The sequence below is a fragment of the Anolis carolinensis genome, chromosome 1, assembly GCF_035594765.1.
Source record: "Anolis carolinensis isolate JA03-04 chromosome 1, rAnoCar3.1.pri, whole genome shotgun sequence".
Lineage (NCBI taxonomy): Eukaryota > Metazoa > Chordata > Lepidosauria > Squamata > Dactyloidae > Anolis > Anolis carolinensis.
In genome coordinates, this window is record NC_085841.1 from 80,886,324 (window position 1) to 80,906,949 (window position 20,626).

The 20,626-nt window shown below is 40.7% G+C and overlaps 1 protein-coding gene across 3 annotated transcripts in view; it reads left to right on the forward strand.

Annotated features, from left to right (window-relative positions):
* hivep2 (HIVEP zinc finger 2) overlaps positions 1-15,561 on the forward strand; it is a 200,178-nt gene extending 184,617 nt beyond the window's left edge. For all 3 annotated transcript variants that reach the window (XM_062977932.1, XM_062977937.1, XM_062977939.1), the window contains 3 exons: positions 4,023-4,124; positions 5,014-5,915; positions 13,014-15,561. In XM_062977932.1, coding sequence (XP_062834002.1) covers positions 4,023-4,124; positions 5,014-5,915; positions 13,014-13,823 — 1,814 coding nt within the window. In that variant the 3' untranslated portion in view covers positions 13,824-15,561. The remainder of the gene's footprint in view (positions 1-4,022; positions 4,125-5,013; positions 5,916-13,013) is intronic.
* Positions 15,562-20,626: the final 5,065 nt, after the last annotated feature.

The window sequence follows — 20,626 nt, forward strand, 5'->3', positions numbered from 1 at the left end:
CTTTCCACCTGTCACTAAGGAGGCTGTTCAGGTCCTGAACCGGTGCTTGGCCGCTGTGTCGAACTGGATGAGGGCCAACAAATTGAAATTGAATCCAGACAAGACAGAGGTCCTCGTTGTCAGTCGGAAGGGGATAGGGTTACAGCCTCTGCTGGATGGGGTCACACTCCCCCTGAAGGCGCAGGTGCGCAGTCTGCGGGTGATCCTAGACTCATCGTTGAGCCTGAAGCCCCAGGTCTCAGCGGTGGCTAGGCGAGCCTTCGCACAGTTAAAACTTGTGCGCCAGCTGCGACCATCCCTTGGGAAGCCGAACTTGGCCACAGTGGTCCACACTCTTGTTACATCCCGTTTAGGCTACTGCAACACACTCTACGTGGGGCTGCCTTTGAAGACTGTTCGAAAGCTTCAATTAGTCCAACGGGAGGCTGCCAGGGTAATAACAGGAGCGGCGTTCAGGGAGTGTACTACTCCTCTGTTACGTCAGTTCCACTGGCTACCAATTAGCTACTGAGCACAATTAAAGGTGCTGGCTTTAGCCTATAAAGCTCTAAACGGTTCCGGCCCAGCTTATCTGTCCGAACGTGTCTCCTCTACGACCCACCTCGAAGCTTAAGATCATCAGGTGAGGCCCTGCTTGCGGTCCCGTCAGTCTCACAGGTGCGGCTGGCGTGGACGAGAGACAGGGCTTTTTCAGTAGTGGCTCCCCGCCTATGGAACGCTCTCCCCAGTGAAGTCAGGCAGGCTCCCTCCCTCCTATCCTTCCATAGGAAGGTTAAAACTTGGTTGTGGGGCCAGGCTTTCAAATAACAACTAGCAGCGCTAATTATTATGTATGCCAGAACTTAATCAACAGACCCAGTCTTTTGAACTTGAACACGCCCATCTGTATTTTAGAATGTGTTTATGAATGTTGATGTAAGCTAATAATTTTTAATCTGATTTATAATGTACTGTACAGTTTTTATATGTGTGTTTTCTTGTAAGCCGCCCTGAGTCCCCTGTTGGGTGAGAAGGGCGGGATATAAATGTTGTAATAAAAATAAAATAAAAAATTCTCACACCTTCCCCATTGATTTTGTAGGACTAAGTTAAGAGGGACAGGCTTCTTTGCTGATTCTGATTATTTTGATGAAACACACTCGTCTATAGGTTGAAATGATGAGTGTGACCCTTTTAATATTTTAGGGGCTTGTTGATCAGCCATGGTGATCCCTCTTGACCATACTATCTGGGGATTATGGAAATTACAGTCCAACGCATTGGCTTGAACAAGTTTGTATAAGAGTCCAAGCCTGTAAGAAGAACTAGTTTATATGGTTCTTATTTTCTCTATTTGGGAGAGAATAGCATTGTTTTCTTGTTGTGGTATGCTTTGGAAAATATTTCACTTTCCATCATGTTGCTTTTAATTAAATGTAACTAAATGTAACTAAATGTTACAGTGTTCCCTCCCTTTTTGCTCCCTCGCTGCTTTGCGATTTGTTTCTATGAGGTGTGCATGTGCAAAAGGTGCCAGAGTTTCCCTTTTGCGCATGTGCCCTCCCTCTCGTCGGTGTCCTGCTGAGCCACTCTGGATGCCGACGAGAGGGAGGCACATGCACAAAAGGGAAACTGGCAGGCGCTGGAGAGGATGAAGCACAGGAAGAAGGCTTGCAAAGGGGAGAAAGGCTACCTAACTACTAATATAATGTGTAAATATTGAAATAAATATAGTGCCCCTACTTCGCGGAATTTCACTTATTGCGGGTGGTCCTGGAACATAACCCCCGCTATAAGCGAGGGAACACTGTACTTCTTGACATGATTGTTCAGTATTTTGAAATGCATGTAGAAACTTTTCTTTTAATAATAATTAATAATTAATAATTTGGAGGCTTTTAAACAGAGGCTGGATGGCCATCTGTCAGGGGTGCTTTGAATGCAATTTCCTGCTTCTTGACAGGGGGTTGGACTGGATGGCCCATGAGGTCTCTTCCAACTCTACTATTCTATGATTCTATGAATAAGACCAACAGATATAAATTAAATCCTGATAATTCAAAATTGTTGATAGTTAACCACTCCAAGTGTTGCAGAAAGCTGTCAATTGCATTTTGGTAATTCTATAATTTTATGTTGGATTGCTTTAACATACATAGTTTGAATTCAACAGCTTGGTTTTTAGCTTAGGTTTTGTTACAGACCCAATTCAAACTGTTATCACTTGGCTTCTGTGGTTCTGTGACTTTTAAATCCATCTCGTCTGGGGGTAGTTTATAGCCCAAAATTTCTTCAAATGTTACCAACGTAGGGCATGGATAGGGTGTAACATTGCCCTATCAAGATAATTTGGAGGCTATTCCCTGCTATCCCTAGAAAAAATGTTTTGACCCCAAATAACTCCAAGCAGGGGGTGTGGTGGGACTTTGCCATGCACTCTCAGGACATTTTAGAGCCAGAATTCAAAAGAGCCTAAGGGAGGGCAAACTCTTGGCAGAATTCCCCACAGATCCCCCCATGGGGTATTGTGGGGCATTTCAGAACCAAACAGATCGGACAATCTTGGTAATCACACAATATGTGTGTGGGGAGGGGGGTCATGCAAGGAGGAAGGAGTGCAGTAACTTTGCTTTCCTCACATGAATGATGACTTTCCACAGAGAGCCTCCACAAATAGGGATAAATAGCTCTCTCTGATTTGCCATTTACATTAAGGAAGAAAGACATTTGGTTGAAGCATTTGACTACTACTGTTCTCTGTACAATTCTTGCTATCAACTAAAATATACCTGTATTCAAGTACAGTAGTATTGTTGCTGCTGCTGAAGTGTAACATAACTTTTATTTCTGTCAGAATGTTATGTTAATGTGCTTTTGGTGTGGTGGTTTGACCCCATTTTTGGTTATGCTGGAAAAGATGGCTCAGAAATGTTCTGAATTAGTAAGTGTTATAGATTGCAGTTTTTTAAAGGCAATAGAGCTTGATTTTTTCAAAACTGTCTGAAGTTCTGGCCTGGGCAGTGAGTTAAAGGAAGAAACAGCAAGCATTTATGAACTGAAGGGAGTGTAAAAATACTTGTTTGTTTAATTAGATTTTATTGACAAGTTCTAGAGGAATTATAGACTCTTTTGATACATGTTAAAACTAGCAAGTTCCTTATGGCATGTATTTTCATTAATTCAGCTCTTCTAAAGCAAAGCCCCTGCTGAAGTAGAAACAAACCCATGGAAAATAGTGTAATATGGTAGAGATGAGCAACCTGGTACCTTCTAGATGCTTTGAACTGTGTTTTAAGGCATCAAATTATTGCTTATGTGTAAAGCTTCCTTGAGTCCCCTCCGGGGTTGAGAAAGGCAGGGTAGAAAAGACGAAAATAAAATAATAAATAAATTTGACAAGCATCTGTCTGATGTTTCCATCCACCTCCTGTGGATGAGCTCTTCAGTGACAGGTAGAAGCAGGGCCCCTCTTGCAATTTCCTCTTTGGACAAGAGGGTACATGATGAGAGAGATGGGTGGGAACATCAGCCAGCCATGTCCCAAGCAACAGAGAACTGACCATCATTCACTGTAGTAATTGCTGTCTGGTAAGTGAAGATTAGGGGACTTTCACAACTCCTTTGTATCCCTTAAAATAGGGGCTACATAAGGATCATGAATATAAAACAGTCACAAATGTGTAACTTTAAGTTACACATTTATAACTGTCCAGCAGGATTCAGGCTACTATAAATAAACAACAGCAATGCAGGTGCAAATGCAGAATTGCAAAAAATAAAATAAAATACAGACTCAACAATCCTAAGCATCAGAGTGAGACTGTGGAAAGAGACAACCTTAAGAATACATATGGCTGCATTTCCTCCTCTGCCAACTATGCAGATATATAAAATTACTCTTGCTATTATAACATTTAAATTGTCTGTCCAGTTGCCTTGTTCTCTGTCTGGTTAAAAGGAAAGAGCGAGAAAAGCTATACAGAGCTGACAATATTTCTATACAGATGCCATCTAATTAGTGTCATCTTTGTGCTTTTCCACAGGAAATCTGACAAAACATATGAAATCTAAAGCACACATGAAAAAATGCCTAGAGCTGGGGGTATCGATGACATCTGTAGATGATGCTGAAACGGAAGAAGCAGGTATGTCACAACAAATTTTTCAAGTTACAGAGGCCTTTGCAGTATGCAAATGACTCATCACACTTTATCACTTGCTGACAAGACAGGATATGTTAAGCATTTTTGAAGGTTTACTTGTGTCAACACCAAGCATTGAAAATAATTTTGACATGTTTGTGTGAAGCTTCCTGAGTGCAGAGCTTTCTTTACAGGGAGAATAGAAAATGCCTTCTGACCACCATTATTATGGTCCTCATGGACACTATTCTTAGAGATTTGACATAGAAGCACATTCGCAAATTGTGTGAAAAACATTTTGTACTAGGCATGCTTTAAGAGTTATCCAAATGGCATGTACAGAAATAATTGTGCTGAAAAAGTGACGTATCTGGCTTCTTGTATATCTAGTCTGATACAACCTTCAGGCAGTTGAGAATGCTTTTACCTGATTTCCTGATATTGTGTGGTTTGGTGTAGACATGTCGTAATTCAGGCCTTATAGTTACAAAGGAATTTTTCAAAATGCCTGTTGCTGGGTTTAATCATTAAGAGCTCAAATTGGCTAACGATATAAACCTTTGTGTGTCAATTTGGAAGACAGTATCATTAAATTTATTGAAACATACTTCTGAATAAGTGTGCATAGTATTGCAATCAATGTCTTTTAGGATCATATGAGTACTGTTCTGCCAAGTGATGGAGTTCTTAACCCCTCTTGCAATAGTTTTAAATAGTCATAGAAACCATTGGGTTTATGAACTCAGTATCAGAAACAGATTTGCATTTGCATGTTTTCCCACAGTAAAATCTGTTGATATAACTGACAACTTTGCTAATTGAAAAGATATGGGATAAAACTGAGAAATAGGTCTCCTGTATATGTTGTATTGACTTGTCGCAATTGTTTCAGAAAATATGGAAGACACACACCATGAAGTTGAGAAGAGCAACCTGACTGGCACGTCTACTGATCACCAGTTCTCTGATGCTGAAGAATCGGATGGAGATGATGGAGAGGATAATGATGATGACGACGACGACGACGATGATTTTGATGACACTCCTGGAGACTCGACACCCAAAACAAGATCACGGAGCACTAGTCCCCAGCCCCCTAGATTCTCCTCTTTATCTGTGAATACTGCCACAGCATCCTACGGAGCGTCTCCTGACAACTCAGTAGGGCATTCTTCCTTGATAAGTTACTTGGTCACTTTACCTAGCATTCAAGTCACTCAACTCCTAACGCCAAGTGACTCTTGTGATGATTCACAAATGACAGAATACCAGAGGTTTTTCCAGAATAAAAGTACAGATTCAGAACCTGACAAAGACAGACTTGACATCCCTAGCTGTATGGATGAAGACTTTATGGTTTCTTTGGAGTCCAATTCTTCTCCAAGGGACTTTTCATCTTCTAGCCGGCAGTCCTCACCTGGATATGATTCTTCTCCATACAGAGATAATTCACCAAAGAGGTATTTGATGCCCAAAGGAGATTTGTCACCTAGAAGACATTTATCACCAAGAAGAGAGATTTCCCCCATTAGACATATTTCGCCAAGGAAGGAAGCTGTGCTGAGAAGAGAGTTGTCTCCACGGAGAGATGCCTCTCCAAGACGCCATCTGTCACCAAGGAGGCCAATGTCACCTGGAAAAGACACATCAACCCGAAGAGACCTATCTCCACGAAGAGAAAGAAGGTATATGTCCTCAGTTAGAGCAGCATCACCTCGAAGAGGTTTATACCATAACACAGCGTTGTCTATGGGCCAACATTTACTGTCTGAGTCGGTTCCTTTGGGACAGATGGTAAGTTGAAAAGAATGTACTGACCTTTATAAAACTGTGTTGCATTAATCTGTTAGTGTTTTGTAAATTCGACAGATTTAGCTTGTTCATAATGGATTTAATATTTTGTGCCCCAATAATACAGATGTTTTTAAAATGTCGTTTCAGCCACCAATAACTTCTGAAATTCATTAAAACTAGTTATTCAGTATCTGGCTAATGCCTGGAAAATGAACTAAAGTCTAGAAACTGACATCTTCTGATTGATAATTCATCCCAGGTCACTTGTAATCAATTAATCTGTCTTGGAGGAAATTAGGAATGCATTTGTTACATAAGCATCTGTCTCAGCCTATTTTCTTTCATTGAATTGTAGTGTTCTGCCCATAAGCGTTTCTTAGGGTCCCCTGAAACTCAGGAGAGTATTTTTGGAAATCACAGGAGGCTGCAAAGGAGAGACAGAGAAATTACAGTTGCAAAATTGTATTTTCATTCATGAAACAATGTATATCTTCTCTCCCCTGGCAACCACGTTGACTGAACTGCAATTAAACATGCTCAGATAAATGCCTCTTTCTCCTTCTTCACATCTAACTTTAACTGCATAATTCAGTGGAGGCTGGTTATGTAAGTCTGTGGAGGAGAGGAGGTTGCACTGATTCATGAATAGATGTGAAATCTGGAATGCCTCCGCTCCTAAATATATTTTATCTTCATGCATTTCAGTTATTCTCTGTAAGCGTTGAACAGAATTTTGATCTCATGTCACTGAAGAACTCTCATTGTATTCCTCTTTCCATAATGCCCTCTTATAGATCTCACTTTAGGGCAGGGGTAGGGAATCAAGTAATCATACAGAAGTGATTAGACTGCCAGCAGCCCTAGACAGCATGCCAATAGTGAGGAAAGCTGGGAGTTGCAGTCAAATAACATTTGGAGGGCCATGACTTCCTTTAGGGACATAGTGTGAGAATTATTTCTGACTGCCTGATGTGCATTATTTGTATTCTTTGGTCAGTAGTAGCTCCCAACTGCAGCCTCCAGCCAAGATAAATTTCTACAGCAGATAATGTAGCAAAAATCCAGAGAATAGTAGATTCTCATGACAGTATTCCTTTTCACACAAAATTGTTTTCCTCTCCCACGCTCTCTACAGTTGTAGTTTAGTTTGTCAGGCTTCTTCTTAATTTGTTGGTTTTTACATGCAGAATTCTTTTGTATGGAAGGAGTAGTCAGTCAGATGAGATGTGATCTGCTGTCTGTAGTACAGTCTGGAAAACCATTCATCTCCTGCTTGCAAGAATTCGAATATACTAAGGGAATCAGGATCTTTTTTTACTACTACTACTACTACTACTACTAATTCATACTAAGCCGCCGGTGGTGCAGTGTGTTAAAGCACTGAGCTCCTGAACTTGTGGACCGAAAGGTTGCAGGTTCAAATCCGGGGAGTGCCCGCTGTTAGCCCAGTTTCTTCCAACCTAGCAGTTGGAAAACATGCAAATGTGAGTAGATCAATAGGTACCTCTCTGGCGGGAAGGTAATGGCGCTCCATGCAGTCATGCTGGCCATATGACCTTGGAGGTGTCTACGGACAACGCCAGCTCTTCGGCTCAGAAATGGAGATGAGCAGCAACCCCCAGAGTCGGACACGATGGACTTAATGTCAGGGGAAACCATTTACCTTAACTCATACTAAAACAAAGACCCTTTGATTATCCATTCATTTTGTTCTATTTAATTAGTAGACCTTCCTATGGACAGAAAGAATCGAGTCTGGAGGCCTGAAAGTAGGAAATTTTAAACCCTAGAATAAACTTACACATATCTCTGCAGATTTAGCAACATTTTTGTCCATATAGATTTAACTTGCCTCTCAATTTGACCTCGTTTACATCTGATCTGACTTTTAGAAAGATATGATTTTGTTATGAATTTGTAACTATCATCTCCTGGCCTGACCCCCCCCCCCAAACAAAACAAAATGCTTTACACTAATGCTCAGAGCATGGGAAATAAGCAAGACGAACTCCAACTCCTAGCACAGCACCACACATACGATGTCATAGGCATCACTGAAACCTGGTGGGATGACTCCCATCACTGGAATTTAACCATTGAGGGCTATAACCTCTTTCACAGAAATAGAACAAAGGGGAGAGGAGGGTGAGTAGCTTTATATGTCAAAAACAGTTACGTTGCAGAAGAAATGCAAGACTGTAATCCGGGAAACCAGCTTGAAAGCATCTGGATAAGAATCAAGGGAACCGGGACTCAAAAAGATCTTGTCGTGGGTGTCTACTACAGACCTCCGAGTCAGGATGAAGGACTTGATGAAGCCTTCTGTCAACAGCTGACCAAACAGGCACAAAGAAGAGATATAGTAGTCATGGGCGATTTCAATTATCCCGATATCTGCTGGAAAACAAACTCAGCCAAGAGTACAAAGTCCAACAAATTCCTCACTTGCCTTGCAGATAATTTTATGGTCCAGAAGGTAGAAGAGGCAACAAGGGGATCAGCAACTCTTGATCTAATCTTAACAAATGTGGAAGACCTGATCAATACAGTTGAAGTGGTTGGATCCTTAGGGGCAAGTGACCATGTGCTCCTGCAGTTTGCAATACAAAGGAATGCTGAAACTAAGACAAGTCAAACACGCATTCTGGACTTTAAGAGAGCTGACTTCCAAAAAATGAAGGAATTACTGAGCGGCATTCCATGGACGCCAAAATTAAAAAACAAGGGAGTTAAGGATGGATGGGAGTTTTTCAAAAGTGAAATACTCAAGGCGCAAATGCAAACAGTGCCAACAAAGAAGAAAAATAAGACAAGTGCAAAGAAGCCAGAATGGATGTCCAAAGAACTTCTAACTGAGCTAAAGCTCAAAAGTGACATGCACAAGAAGTGGAAAAGGGGAGAAATCACCAAAGAAGAATTCAAACGTATAGCCAACACCTGTAGGGAAAAGGTTCGCAAGGCTAAAGCGCAAAATGAGCTCAGGCTTGCCAGGGACATAAAAAACAACAAAAAAGGCTTTTTTGCTTACGTTGGTAGAAAAAGGAAGAAAAAGGAGGCGATAGGGCCATTGCAAGGAGAAGATGGGGTGATGGCGACAGGGGACAGGGAAAAGGCAGAACTACTTAATGCCTTCTTTGCCTCGGTCTTCTCAGAAAAAGAAAGCCATCTTCAACCTCAGCAACACGGAATGGACGAAGGATTGGGGGAAATCCAACCCCAAATAGGGAAACAAGTTGTCCAGGAACACCTGGCCACTCTAAACGAATTCAAGTCCCCAGGGCCAGATCAGCTACACCCAAGAGTACTGAAGGAACTAGCGGAAGTTATTTCAGAACCACTGGCAATTATCTTCGAGAGTTCTTGGAGAACGGGAGAAGTCCCAGCAGATTGGAGGAGGGCGAATGTGGTCCCTATCTTCAAGAAGGGAAAAAAGAACGACCCAAACAATTACCGTCCGGTCAGCCTCACATCAATACCAGGCAAAATTCTGGAAAAGATCATTAAGGAAGTGGTCTGCGAACACTTAGAAACAAATGCGGTCATTGCTAATAGTCAACACGGATTTACCAAAAACAAGTCATGCCAGACTAATCTGATCTCTTTTTTCGATAGAGTTACGAGTTGGGTCGATACAGGGAATGCTGTGGATGTAGCGTACCTGGATTTCAGTAAGGCCTTCGACAAAGTCCCCCACGACCTTCTGGCAAACAAACTAGTAAAATGTGGGCTAGACAAAACTACGGTTAGGTGGATCTGTAATTGGCTAAGCGAACGAACCCAAAGGGTGCTCACCAATGCGTCGTCTTCATCATGGAAAGAAGTGACAAGTGGAGTGCCGCAGGGCTCCGTCCTGGGCCCGGTTCTGTTCAACATCTTTATTAACGACTTAGACGAAGGGTTAGAAGGCACGATCATCAAGTTTGCAGACGACACAAAACTGGGAGGGATAGCTAACACTCCAGAAGACAGGAGCAGAATTCAAAACGATCTTGACAGACTAGAGGGATGGGCCAAAACTAACAAAATGAAGTTCAACAGGGACAAATGCAAGATACTTCACTTCGGCAGAAAAAATGGAAATCAAAGATACAGAATGGGGGACGCCTGGCTTGACAGCAGTGTGTGCGAAAAAGACCTTGGAGTCCTCGTGGACAACAAGTTAAACATGAGCCAACAATGTGATGCGGCTGCTAAAAAAGCCAACGGGATTCTGGCCTGCATCAATAGGGGAATAGCGTCTAGATCCAGGGAAGTTATGCTCTCCCTCTATTCTGCCTTGGTCAGACCACACCTGGAATACTGTGTCCAATTTTGGGCACCACAGTTGAAGGGAGATGTTGACAAGCTGGAAAGCGTCCAGAGGAGGGCGACTAAAATGATTAAGGGTCTGGAGAACAAGCCCTATGAGGAGCGGCTTAAAGAGCTTGGCATGTTTAGCCTGCAAAAGAGAAGGCTGAGAGGAGACATGATAGCCATGTACAAATACGTGAAGGGAAGTCATAGGGAGGAGGGAGCAAGCTTGTTTTCTGCTGCCCTGCAGACTAGGACACGGAACAATGGCTTCAAACTACAGGAAAGGAGATTCCACCTGAACATCAGGAAGAACTTCCTCACAGTGAGGGCTGTTCGACAGTGGAACTCTCTCCCCGGGGCTGTGGTGGAGGCTCCTTCCTTGGAGGCTTTTAAGCAGAGGCTGGATGGCCATCTGTCGGGGGTGCTTTGAATGCGATTTCCTGCTTCTTGGCAGGGGGTTGGACTGGATGGCCCATGAGGTCTCTTCCAACTCTACTATTCTATGATTCTATGATTCTATGAAAACAAAACCCAACATACCCTAACAGCCAGAAGTTATTCTAAGCAATGGAGGTCTGTTCTGCTACTACTGAGGCCCAGAAGGACATAACCTGACATTATCTAAGAACAAGTGAGAGTCCACTGGACTCTGGCTCAACCAGCAGTCCTGTAATCATCCCATCCAACAGTCATGGGGCCCTTCCACACAGCCCAATATCCTAGAATATCAAGGCTGAAAATCCCACAATATCTACTTTGAGCTGGGTTATCTGAGTCCACACTCAGATAATGTCGGATTTTTTGCCTTGATATTCTGGAATATAGGGCTGTGTGGAAGGGCCCATAGATGCTTGCTCCCTCTTTCAGGTTCTTCTTCACTCAGAGACACTATGCATTTGAAAACTGTACAGTTTGGAGAGGTCAGCTGTAGATGATGGCTAGGATGTAAGTTCTATAGATCCATCCTGAGATGAAACAAAGGGGAGACAAAAAGTCACTAACCTAGGGAATTAGGGGGGCATCTGGTTTCCAGCAACATCTGGATGACTACATATTCCCTACTCTTGCCTTACAAGAAAGTCTGCCTCTGATTTGGCAGATGGAGGTGGATTTTTTATGCTTTTGCAGTTCCCAGTTCTATCCTTCCAACACCTCCCCTGTTCAGGTGTGCCTAAACTCCCAGAAAAAAATGTGGAGCTCGGGGGTTTTTTTTGGTTTTTTAAAAAAAATAGTTTGATGAATGTGACATCTAGATTCAATGGTGTGGTATGTTGTCAAAATTTAATTTTGTGGCAGGGTTGCAAAAATATGGGGTATATTGTTATCTCTTTTATAGGAACATATCCTGGATCTCTAAAGATCTGGCATAATCCTAAAGCACGTATACTAAACGGCACAGAAGAAAACACCACACCATTACACGTAGCGTAATTCCTCCTTACACTTGCATATGTATTTTTGGCTGTTGCAGAAATTGGTATCCTCCCTCCACAACATCCCAGCCCCCTTTCAGGATTCACTTTTGTGCTGTAATAGTCTTTCTCCGACCCTCCCATTACTGGTAGATTAAATGCAGACCAAGGGCATTATCTGCTGAATCTCTGATGGATCCCAGGGGATCTTGACGGAAGTCAATCTCTGGCTTCTTTGAAACCCTCCACTCTCCATTAGCAACAGAATGTCCATGGGAGGGCTGCTGTAACACAGTCCTAAATCCAAGTTAATGACTGTGGAGCTCTTGCTGCAGGACTCTTACGCCTCTTTGAACCATGTAGGATCTTGGTTGTTATTTGTGTGTGTAAGTCATTTGCCATGGTGTCTTGCTGCCGAGGTTTATTATAGCAGATGTATTTTGTGAATTCTTCTTACTTATTAAGGATTGCATCAGTGTCTTTCTGGCCTGATGTGAGAATCTCAGATTAGCATGCCCTGTTTTTCTATTGTCCTGCTGATACACTAAAACATGAGTAGTTTTCTCATTTAAATGAGAGTAGGAAGATGGTATTTAAATACATTGAAAACTAGAATTTCTTGGTGTGAAAATGTTGATAGTGATGATTGTATTGCCATTTAGCAAGGGGATTTTATATTCAGGAAATGATAGAACTTATAAAATCACAACTATGTGGTTTCCATACTTCTTTACAGCTGCCATCTGGAATACCTATAAGTAGCCAAGACTGAGGTTTTCTAACAGTTACACAGGTAACTGTTAGGTCCTCACCCCAAACCTGTCCTACTGTTTTGACTAATTTATTTCCCATTTTTAAATTTCCAAATATCACATGCAGCTTTTTGTTCATTTGTAACTAAATTGAATCTTGAGCTATAGTTGTAAAACATGAGTTTTTAAAATTTATTTACTGACATTTTTGTTTCTTTGTGAACATTACAGTCAACAATTTACCAAGTCAATTTTCTTTCCCAAAATATTTTTATCTAGTAAGTACTGTAGCATAATTAGATTCAGGTGTTAGAAACTTGTGTATGTCTGCATTTTGTAAATAAATACACACTTTCCAATAATTCTCATGGACCCCTAAAAAGATCAGTGTCTTTGCAGAGTTTCTTCATGGCGCAGGCTGATAAAGCAGTCAGCTGCAACAAATCACTCTGACCAAGAGGTCATAAGTTCAAGGCCAGCTTGGAGCTGCGTTTGTCTCTGTCTTTGTTCTATGTTAAGGCATTGAATGTTTGCCTTATATGTGTGATGTGTTCCGCCCTGAGTCCCCTTCAGGGTGAGAAGGGCGAAATATAAATACTGCAAATAAATAAATAAATATCTTTTTCTTTCTCTATCTGCAGAGTTCAAGACCAGGATTGTTCCAGGGACCTTATTTTGGTATGCCTGGGGAAAAAGGAGTCCTGGAGCATCATGGATCTAACCTGTATCATGAAGGACCTACGGATTATGTCTTTAGTCACCTTCCACTACACTCCCAGCAGCAGCTTCGTGCGCCCATCCCCATGATGCCAGTTGGTGGCATCCAAATGGTCCCTTCAATGCCTGCAGCCCTGTCTGGTTTACATCCTGCCTCCATCTTGCCCCTCTCAAAAGAGGGCTCTGGTGAGAAGAAAAGGGCAGCTTCTGAAACCATGACTACTGAGTCACACGTCATTTCTAAGCACCACGAGAAACGTACCTGCCCTCAAACTCTGCATGGAATGGTTCAAGGCAGTGTGTCCTCTTCTCAGTTGCTCTTGATGAAACAGAGCACTTCAGAGGAAGGTGTTGTTGAGAGGGAGCAAGAAGAAAACATACAGACTTGTACAAAAGCCATAGCCTCTCTCCGAATTGCCACAGAGGAAGGTCTACACGGGACAGACAAGAGGGATTTGGAACCTCCTCCGAAGCCCTCGGAAAGTGCACATTTTAGCATGAAACACTTTAGTGGCTCTGAGCCAGGCCAGATCTGTGCCTCAGCCACCAACCCTGACTTGCACAGTGGCGACAAGGACCCTTTTGGTACATTGCAGACTGCATTATCTCATTCCACCTTTTACAGCAAAAGCACTGCGGAAGCCAGGCAGATTGGCTACCCCAGTAGGAAAGATTCCCCATCAAGCACACAGGAAAGAGTAGACCCACTCTTGGAAAAAAGCAACCCACAGTGATCTGAAATGTGTGAAGACTTTAATACATGTGTTTACTCCCAATCCCTTTATCCCCCTAGTGATAGAAGGAAGTATTCAACCTTATAGCATGCCGGTTCTAAGTTACAGTAGTTTGCTATTATATATACTTTTGTTATATCAAAAGAATTGAGTAAAACTACGAGTCATCATGAGCCTGACCAAAATGAAATTTCAAATTCTTATTGGGTCTGGTACTTTTAACCTGTACAGGTGTTTGTGCCTTTTCTTTACTTTTGCTTATATTCTTATAAGCATTTTTTAGCAGTAATTTGTACATATTTTAGAATTTGTGTATCTGCTTTGTAATAAATGTAATTTCTTTCATTTTGGGGACACTTTGACCTAAACGATGTAAAGCAAAAAACAAAAAAAGCATCAATATATATGTGAGGTTGCACTAAAATATTTTTATATGATTAAAACTGAACAGCTTTTATGTACAGCTCTGATTCTGTAATACTAATATTTATTTACTTTGTTTCATAAATTGTACATTTTTTCTTAAATGTTGCGGATTGCTTTTCTATGTGAAGCATGGGATTTACTGTTGCATTATTAGAACAAAATGTATATTGTAAACAAGATATTTAAACTAGAGTATCTTATCTTATTCTGCACTTATGCATTAGTTTAAAAAAATAAGATAAAAGGATGTATCAGTCCGTTCTTAACTCTTGTAATTTTTTGTCTCTTGTTTGCTGGATCGACTATAACTTAAAGTGCTGATTGTGATTTTAAAAAGATAGTACCGTAAAGCATTAAAGTAAAACCATGTGCTATTGTGAGTTTTTCAAAGCTTTATAAAACAGTTATAAATATATTAAAAGTATTTGGTCTTATGTGAAGATGTTGCTCTATATGCTCCTTTTAAAAAATATGGGAAAACATTCCACCCCATGTAAATATATGCGAACTGGTGCAATTTCATGTAGATGTTTGGGCGCTTTCAGGCCTCACCCTGTTTCAAGTGAAGTCGCTGGACACTGGGGACTTGACTTGAATGGAAGCTGGAGTGAGCAATAGTCACCACATATCATTATCAAAGTGTCTTTTTTAAAAGGGGGAAGAGGTGAACTCTGGATCCCTTGGCCTTGAGAGTAGAGGAATCGAGCTGAGGTGAGGAAGCATGCTTGATTGTATAGATCTTGGAGATCGGCTGGTCCGGTAGCTTAGCAGTCAGTGCAGGCCACTGCAGGCTAGAAACAGAGCCATGGAAGCCATATGGAGGGTCTCCATACCAACTGATAGCAAGGAGTTTAGTTATATTGCCATGTTATCTCCATAGCAGGGGACTTAGGGTGAAGTATGGGATGGGTATAAACAAAATGAAATAGTTGCTCACCATCACCTCTAGATGCAGTAACAGCAGTGAAGGATTGGAGGAAATTTCCTTGATGGAAGAAAAATGATCATATCTACATGTGTATCAAAGATAAAAGGTCAGTGGGCAAAATAATGATATCCTTCAAGATTCAGGGCATTTATAGTATTCAATTGTCTTGGGGGAAGACTGAGAGGAACCCTTACTTATATGTGTGAAGATATGATGGATGCCCCCAAATACACACCCAGACACCCAAGTCAACAAAAATCTGAGTTATTTTCTGTGCTATTTAGTGGATTATAATTCTGTGAAAACACGTTTGTATAACTGAATTGCAATACATTTAAGGAGTGTTCTTTAAAAAAAGAAATAAATATACAGTTCCATTATGTATCTAGTGTCTAGTTTTCATGTGGTTTTTAATTTCCCCCCCCCCTGAAGCTCTTTTAGGGTGCAAACATGCATACTTTACTTAAAGATATAACCCCATTCAATGCATTGGGATTTACCTTTAAAATACATAATATTTGTTTGTTTGTTTGTTTGTTTGTTTATAGCATTTCTACCCCGCCTTTCTCGCCCGAGGGGATTCAAAGCAGCTATAAGATTGAACTGCATGGATATTATGCATAGTGATGCATAATGTGAAATTACATTGGAAAATTCTAATATGCTTATATTATATGTGAAATGCCAAGAAAAAGTAGTTCATGCTTTTGCTTTCATTTGATAAACTATCACCAGGTTATTGGTGGAGTATTTTAATATCAATTGCACAATTTTTTGGTGTAAGAAAAGCCACTTTAAATCATTTTCTGAGCACATACCATCATTAAAGTTGGTGCCTTCTGATTTAAATAATGCAATCATGCTGGCCACATGACCTAGGAGATGTGTAGGGACAATGCTGGCTCTTTAGCTTAGAAATTGAGATGAGCACCACCACCCAGAGTCGGACACAACAAGACTTCATGTCAGGGGAAACCTAGTCTTATTGTACTCTTTTTGTCCAGGACTCCAGATATTTGCAAACTTCTAAACTTTCTTCTTTTCTTTTGACCTACACCAACAGAGATTTCTTCTGACTCATCAGAAGATGGGTGGTAAGAAATATTGCTTGAACTGAACAAAAGAATCCAGTAAATGAATGTGTTTTACTGAGAACAGGTGATAATAAGATTTTTGGGAACTAGAATAATTCCCACTGTAGCAAAAGATTTTCCATCTTTTCACTTTTCACATTCTTGTCCATGAATCAAATCTCCTTTATTCTTCACCTGTGCACCTTGAAAAAGCTTGTCAGGATCTACTAGTGGAAGTCTATTTTTCAATTTTTCTAACTCTTTTCAGTTCAGGAAAAGTGGTCCAAGTCAGCTATTAACATGTAGAACCATTCCATTATTATTTTAGAACCATTCAATTATTAAAACATAACACTGATTTTGTAATACTAAAAAGGGAGAAAACATTCAAAACATACTGATGTCTGAGTTTGGAAATTTACTTTTTTTAAATGGTTACAGTTATGGTATAGTATGGTGTAATCCCAAGCCTCCACTGCTTCAGTTCCAAAAGGAATATTTACAAGCTCCGAAACATGAAGGTCAACCACCTAACTTCCCTAAGTTCTGAAGCATGAACATCTCTGCTCCTGTATGGGAAAACACTGTCCTGATCTTGGCTAATTAAGTAGCTTGGGTTTATAGCCCCTTTGAGCCTTTTTAAAAAGCGGCCTTGAATATGTCCAGAAAACCTCTAACTTGCACAGCTGCTCCTATTATCTTTTGTGCACTGCTGAGCTTTAATTCCATAAGTGTACTGGCATAAAGCTTTGTGCCTCTTACTCTGGAAGCTGCCTTAAATACTTCTGGCCTTGCTGCCCAGAACAAGTCTCTCTCTATAGCTTCAATGGACATCTATTCTAAGCATTCTTCAGTAATCTGAGCCAAGATCTCAGATACTTCAGATCCAACTTCTCAAGTCCCAGGTTCTCCAGTTCCTACTTCTCCAGTTCCAGAGTATATATTGGAAAATTGGTTGAGGCATCTCTCAAGAAGCCTAAGAAGACATACATGACAAGGCATATTGAATCTTTGTTATCAAAGAGATAGAAAACTCATCCTTTGGATTCGGTCCATCCCATCACCAATCCCCACATGATGGTTTCTGTCCTAGCAGTTGATCTCACAAATGACTGTTCAGATGTGCTGATTCTTCCAAGAGTGGTGTCACACCCCCAGGACACTACACCATTAACAGTCCCTTGAGATGTCAAATTCCTGGTTGTTTCTCCCTTCTGGGCAAGACCTCATGAAACAGAATTCCTCAGCTCAGTATCAAGGTTTATGGATGACTACTTCATTCTAATTTGAAAATTTTCAGGCAACCATAGTCAGGAAAACTTATGATTTAAATGAAGAGAATGTAGAAGAGCCCATGTATGTTGAAAGGGTCATTCCACAGTGCTGCAGTGCTTAACCTCTACCTCTTCATTATTATCACCCTCTGTCAACTCACCTACTTGTTTAATTCAGTTCTCAAAGGCACCACAGTCCAATGTATGTGATACAGCACACCTCTTCCTATTCTGCTTTGTTATTATTCCTGGGAATACTTTGGTCCCTTGCAATGGAACCATGATTTATATTGCAGCCCTGGCTGCTATGATCACTGCACATAAGATCTAGATGAGAGGCTTTGGCATAACTACCTTCCCCCTTTTATGACACGGATAGTAAGCTAGCTACTGGGTATAGACAATGAGTGTGCAAGATTCTCCAGCAAGCCTCTCCAATAAATGGCAGATAAAGATCTCAATGTGTTCAAAATGGGGTTTGAAAATTCACAAACTTTGTTGCCATGGAGGCCCTTTCTCACTATCCTTAATACTACATAAAGTGAAAGTAACACCATCCATACTAGAAGATATATTTCTTTTTAAATTTAAATTGAACATTAGTATATTCCTTTTCTTCATTCCAGCTCTTGACCTAAGTTCTTGCCTCCTTCTTACAAAATACCCTGCCCAATTGCCATCATGAGCCAAGGGATGTGCATCCCTTCATATTTCCTGTAGAAGGATAGCTCATAAAGATTAGAACGGCAACATTATAGCCACCAATTTGATGGGTCTTCATGCTGAGACATTGAGCAGGGTTCCAGTGGCTGAATGTATAGACCAGGCAGGTTCATGTAGGTGTAAGTACACTTTCAAACAAACTTTCATGGGTCAGATGCTGGCCTACAGTTGTTTAATGCCATAGCAAATTGAAACATGATTTTAAATATCTAGAATTTAAAAACACACCAGTTAAAAATTACATCATCTTTCCAGATAAAGGCTCTCTTCTTCAAGAACCAGAGTGCTTGCAAACTCTTTATGTACAAAAGGATATTCCTTGGAATTGCAACAGAGATGGCACCAATCTGCTTTCTTTTGGGAGTCCCCTATAATAATAATAACTTTATTTTTATATCCCGCTTTGGGGATTAGGGGTGGCTTACATGGGGACTAGCCCGATCCAACAAAAATTAAAAGCAAACATAGATTTAAAAATATCACGATAGAATCAACAGCATTACAACAAGACAATAACATAAAAACAGAATCATCAACAACCAATAGTCTGAGCAGTAATTGGTACCCTATACTAAAGGCAGCATCTGAGAAGGCCTTCAGTTATGTTGGCGTGTCTCTACATGGAATTTAAGCAATAACAAAAATTTAGCTGTGTGTGTGAGATTCTGTTTGGAAAGACACCTGATACAATGTCTTGGGAGCTATTGCTAAAAAAACCAAAGTGACAAATGTTAGATTTTTAAAATGAATCAAGTGGGGTGTTTTTCTTCTGGGTGTGCATTCACATACTGTCCTGCTTCTGAAACTTCAGTAATGGAGATGGTTATAGTTGCTTCTATTCTGAATGTTTTTGATGTCACAGCAAGTTCTTTATATGTCAGCTTCTTGACAGGCTGCTTGTTTCAGCACAGTTCCTGTTGTCATCTCCATGCAAAAAGTGTTAAAATTTGTCAGTGCCACAACACTTTAAACTGGTGATGCAAAGTGTGCCATGTAGAGAGGCCACAGCTTGGTTGTCCCAGATTTACTGTGGCCTTAATGCTTTGGAATTTGCAGCAAAGAGAACCTGAACCTGTTCCATCCTATGACTATTGAAATGTGACAATGGAGTTTGAAGGTGCAAATCAGGCTCCCAAAGAACACAAGTGTGCATGCTTTCAGCACTGAAATGACTTACAGGCTGCTAATTAAATCTCCTGGCAAATGGGATCTCATTTTTATTTTTGAAGGGGAAAAAGTGGTTTTATTACATTTATTTGGCCAGCTGCCAAAGCTACAGCTCACTATGAATCAAGCAAAGCTAAAGACCTTCTGCAGTGACATATAGATGTTTGGGAAGTATGAGTCATAAATGGAACCAGATGCAAAGAAAAATAAAGAATCTTGCAAAAGAAAGAGCAAGTTAAGAAAGGTTGCAACCGTCTTTTAATAGAGGCCGCTATTATTTCTAAAATGGTTCCTGCTATTAAAAAAAAAAAAACATTTCTTTGGCAGGTTCAGGAATGTCCTCTTCTACCAAGGCTTCGGTTGCAGAACACATGGATTTTGACTTAAGCTGTTGTAAAATTCATTAATTAAAGGAATGATCTGACAACTTGTACATTCCTCTGAAAGTACCTGGGTGGTCCTTTACCCAAGTAGTAACCAGGCGTGCTCCTGCTTAGCTTCCAGATTAGATAGGATCTGCTGCCTCAGTTCTGTCATGATATTGCTTCAAAAACATTGCACTTCTCCCCATCCATGTAAAGTAGGCATGGCTTTGATACTCCCTGCAGTCCCCTCCACTGTTAGACCATCCCTTTTTCTGACTAACTGAATGTTTTGGAATTGTTTCTTTTGGGAGCTTCCATGAAAGGAGATTCAACTTGTAAATAGGTTTCAGGGCCCTCCAGCTACTGTTTTAGACTTAAAAGAACACCTATTTTATTAATGTTTTTATTTTATTTTTAATATTTGTCTTTTGTGCTGTTCCTGGAGACCCCAAGGGACAGTAAACAGACACACACAAACATACTATAGTTTCTCATCTCTGATGTGAGGGGAAGTGGTGAAATTTTTAATGATGTGAAAATTTCTCAGTCTTGACCCCACTGTGTTCCCCAAACCCTACTGGCGTTTTTCCTATCCCTTCTTTTATGTTGGAGTATAAGATGTGCTTTCTTTGCGCACTGAAATGCCCACACCTTTCCCAGTTGCATTCAGCTGAATTTAATCAGATTGTGGTCATTGCTAGGGAAAACCTGCTGTCACTCAGGGGCTCAGACTCTTAAAAGTTATGTCGTGCAATTCAAGTAATTTACACAAACTTTCTTCCATTGACTAAAGTGTACTGGGGGAGAGAATTGAACTGTTTTTGTATTTAGTTTTATATTTTTGTTT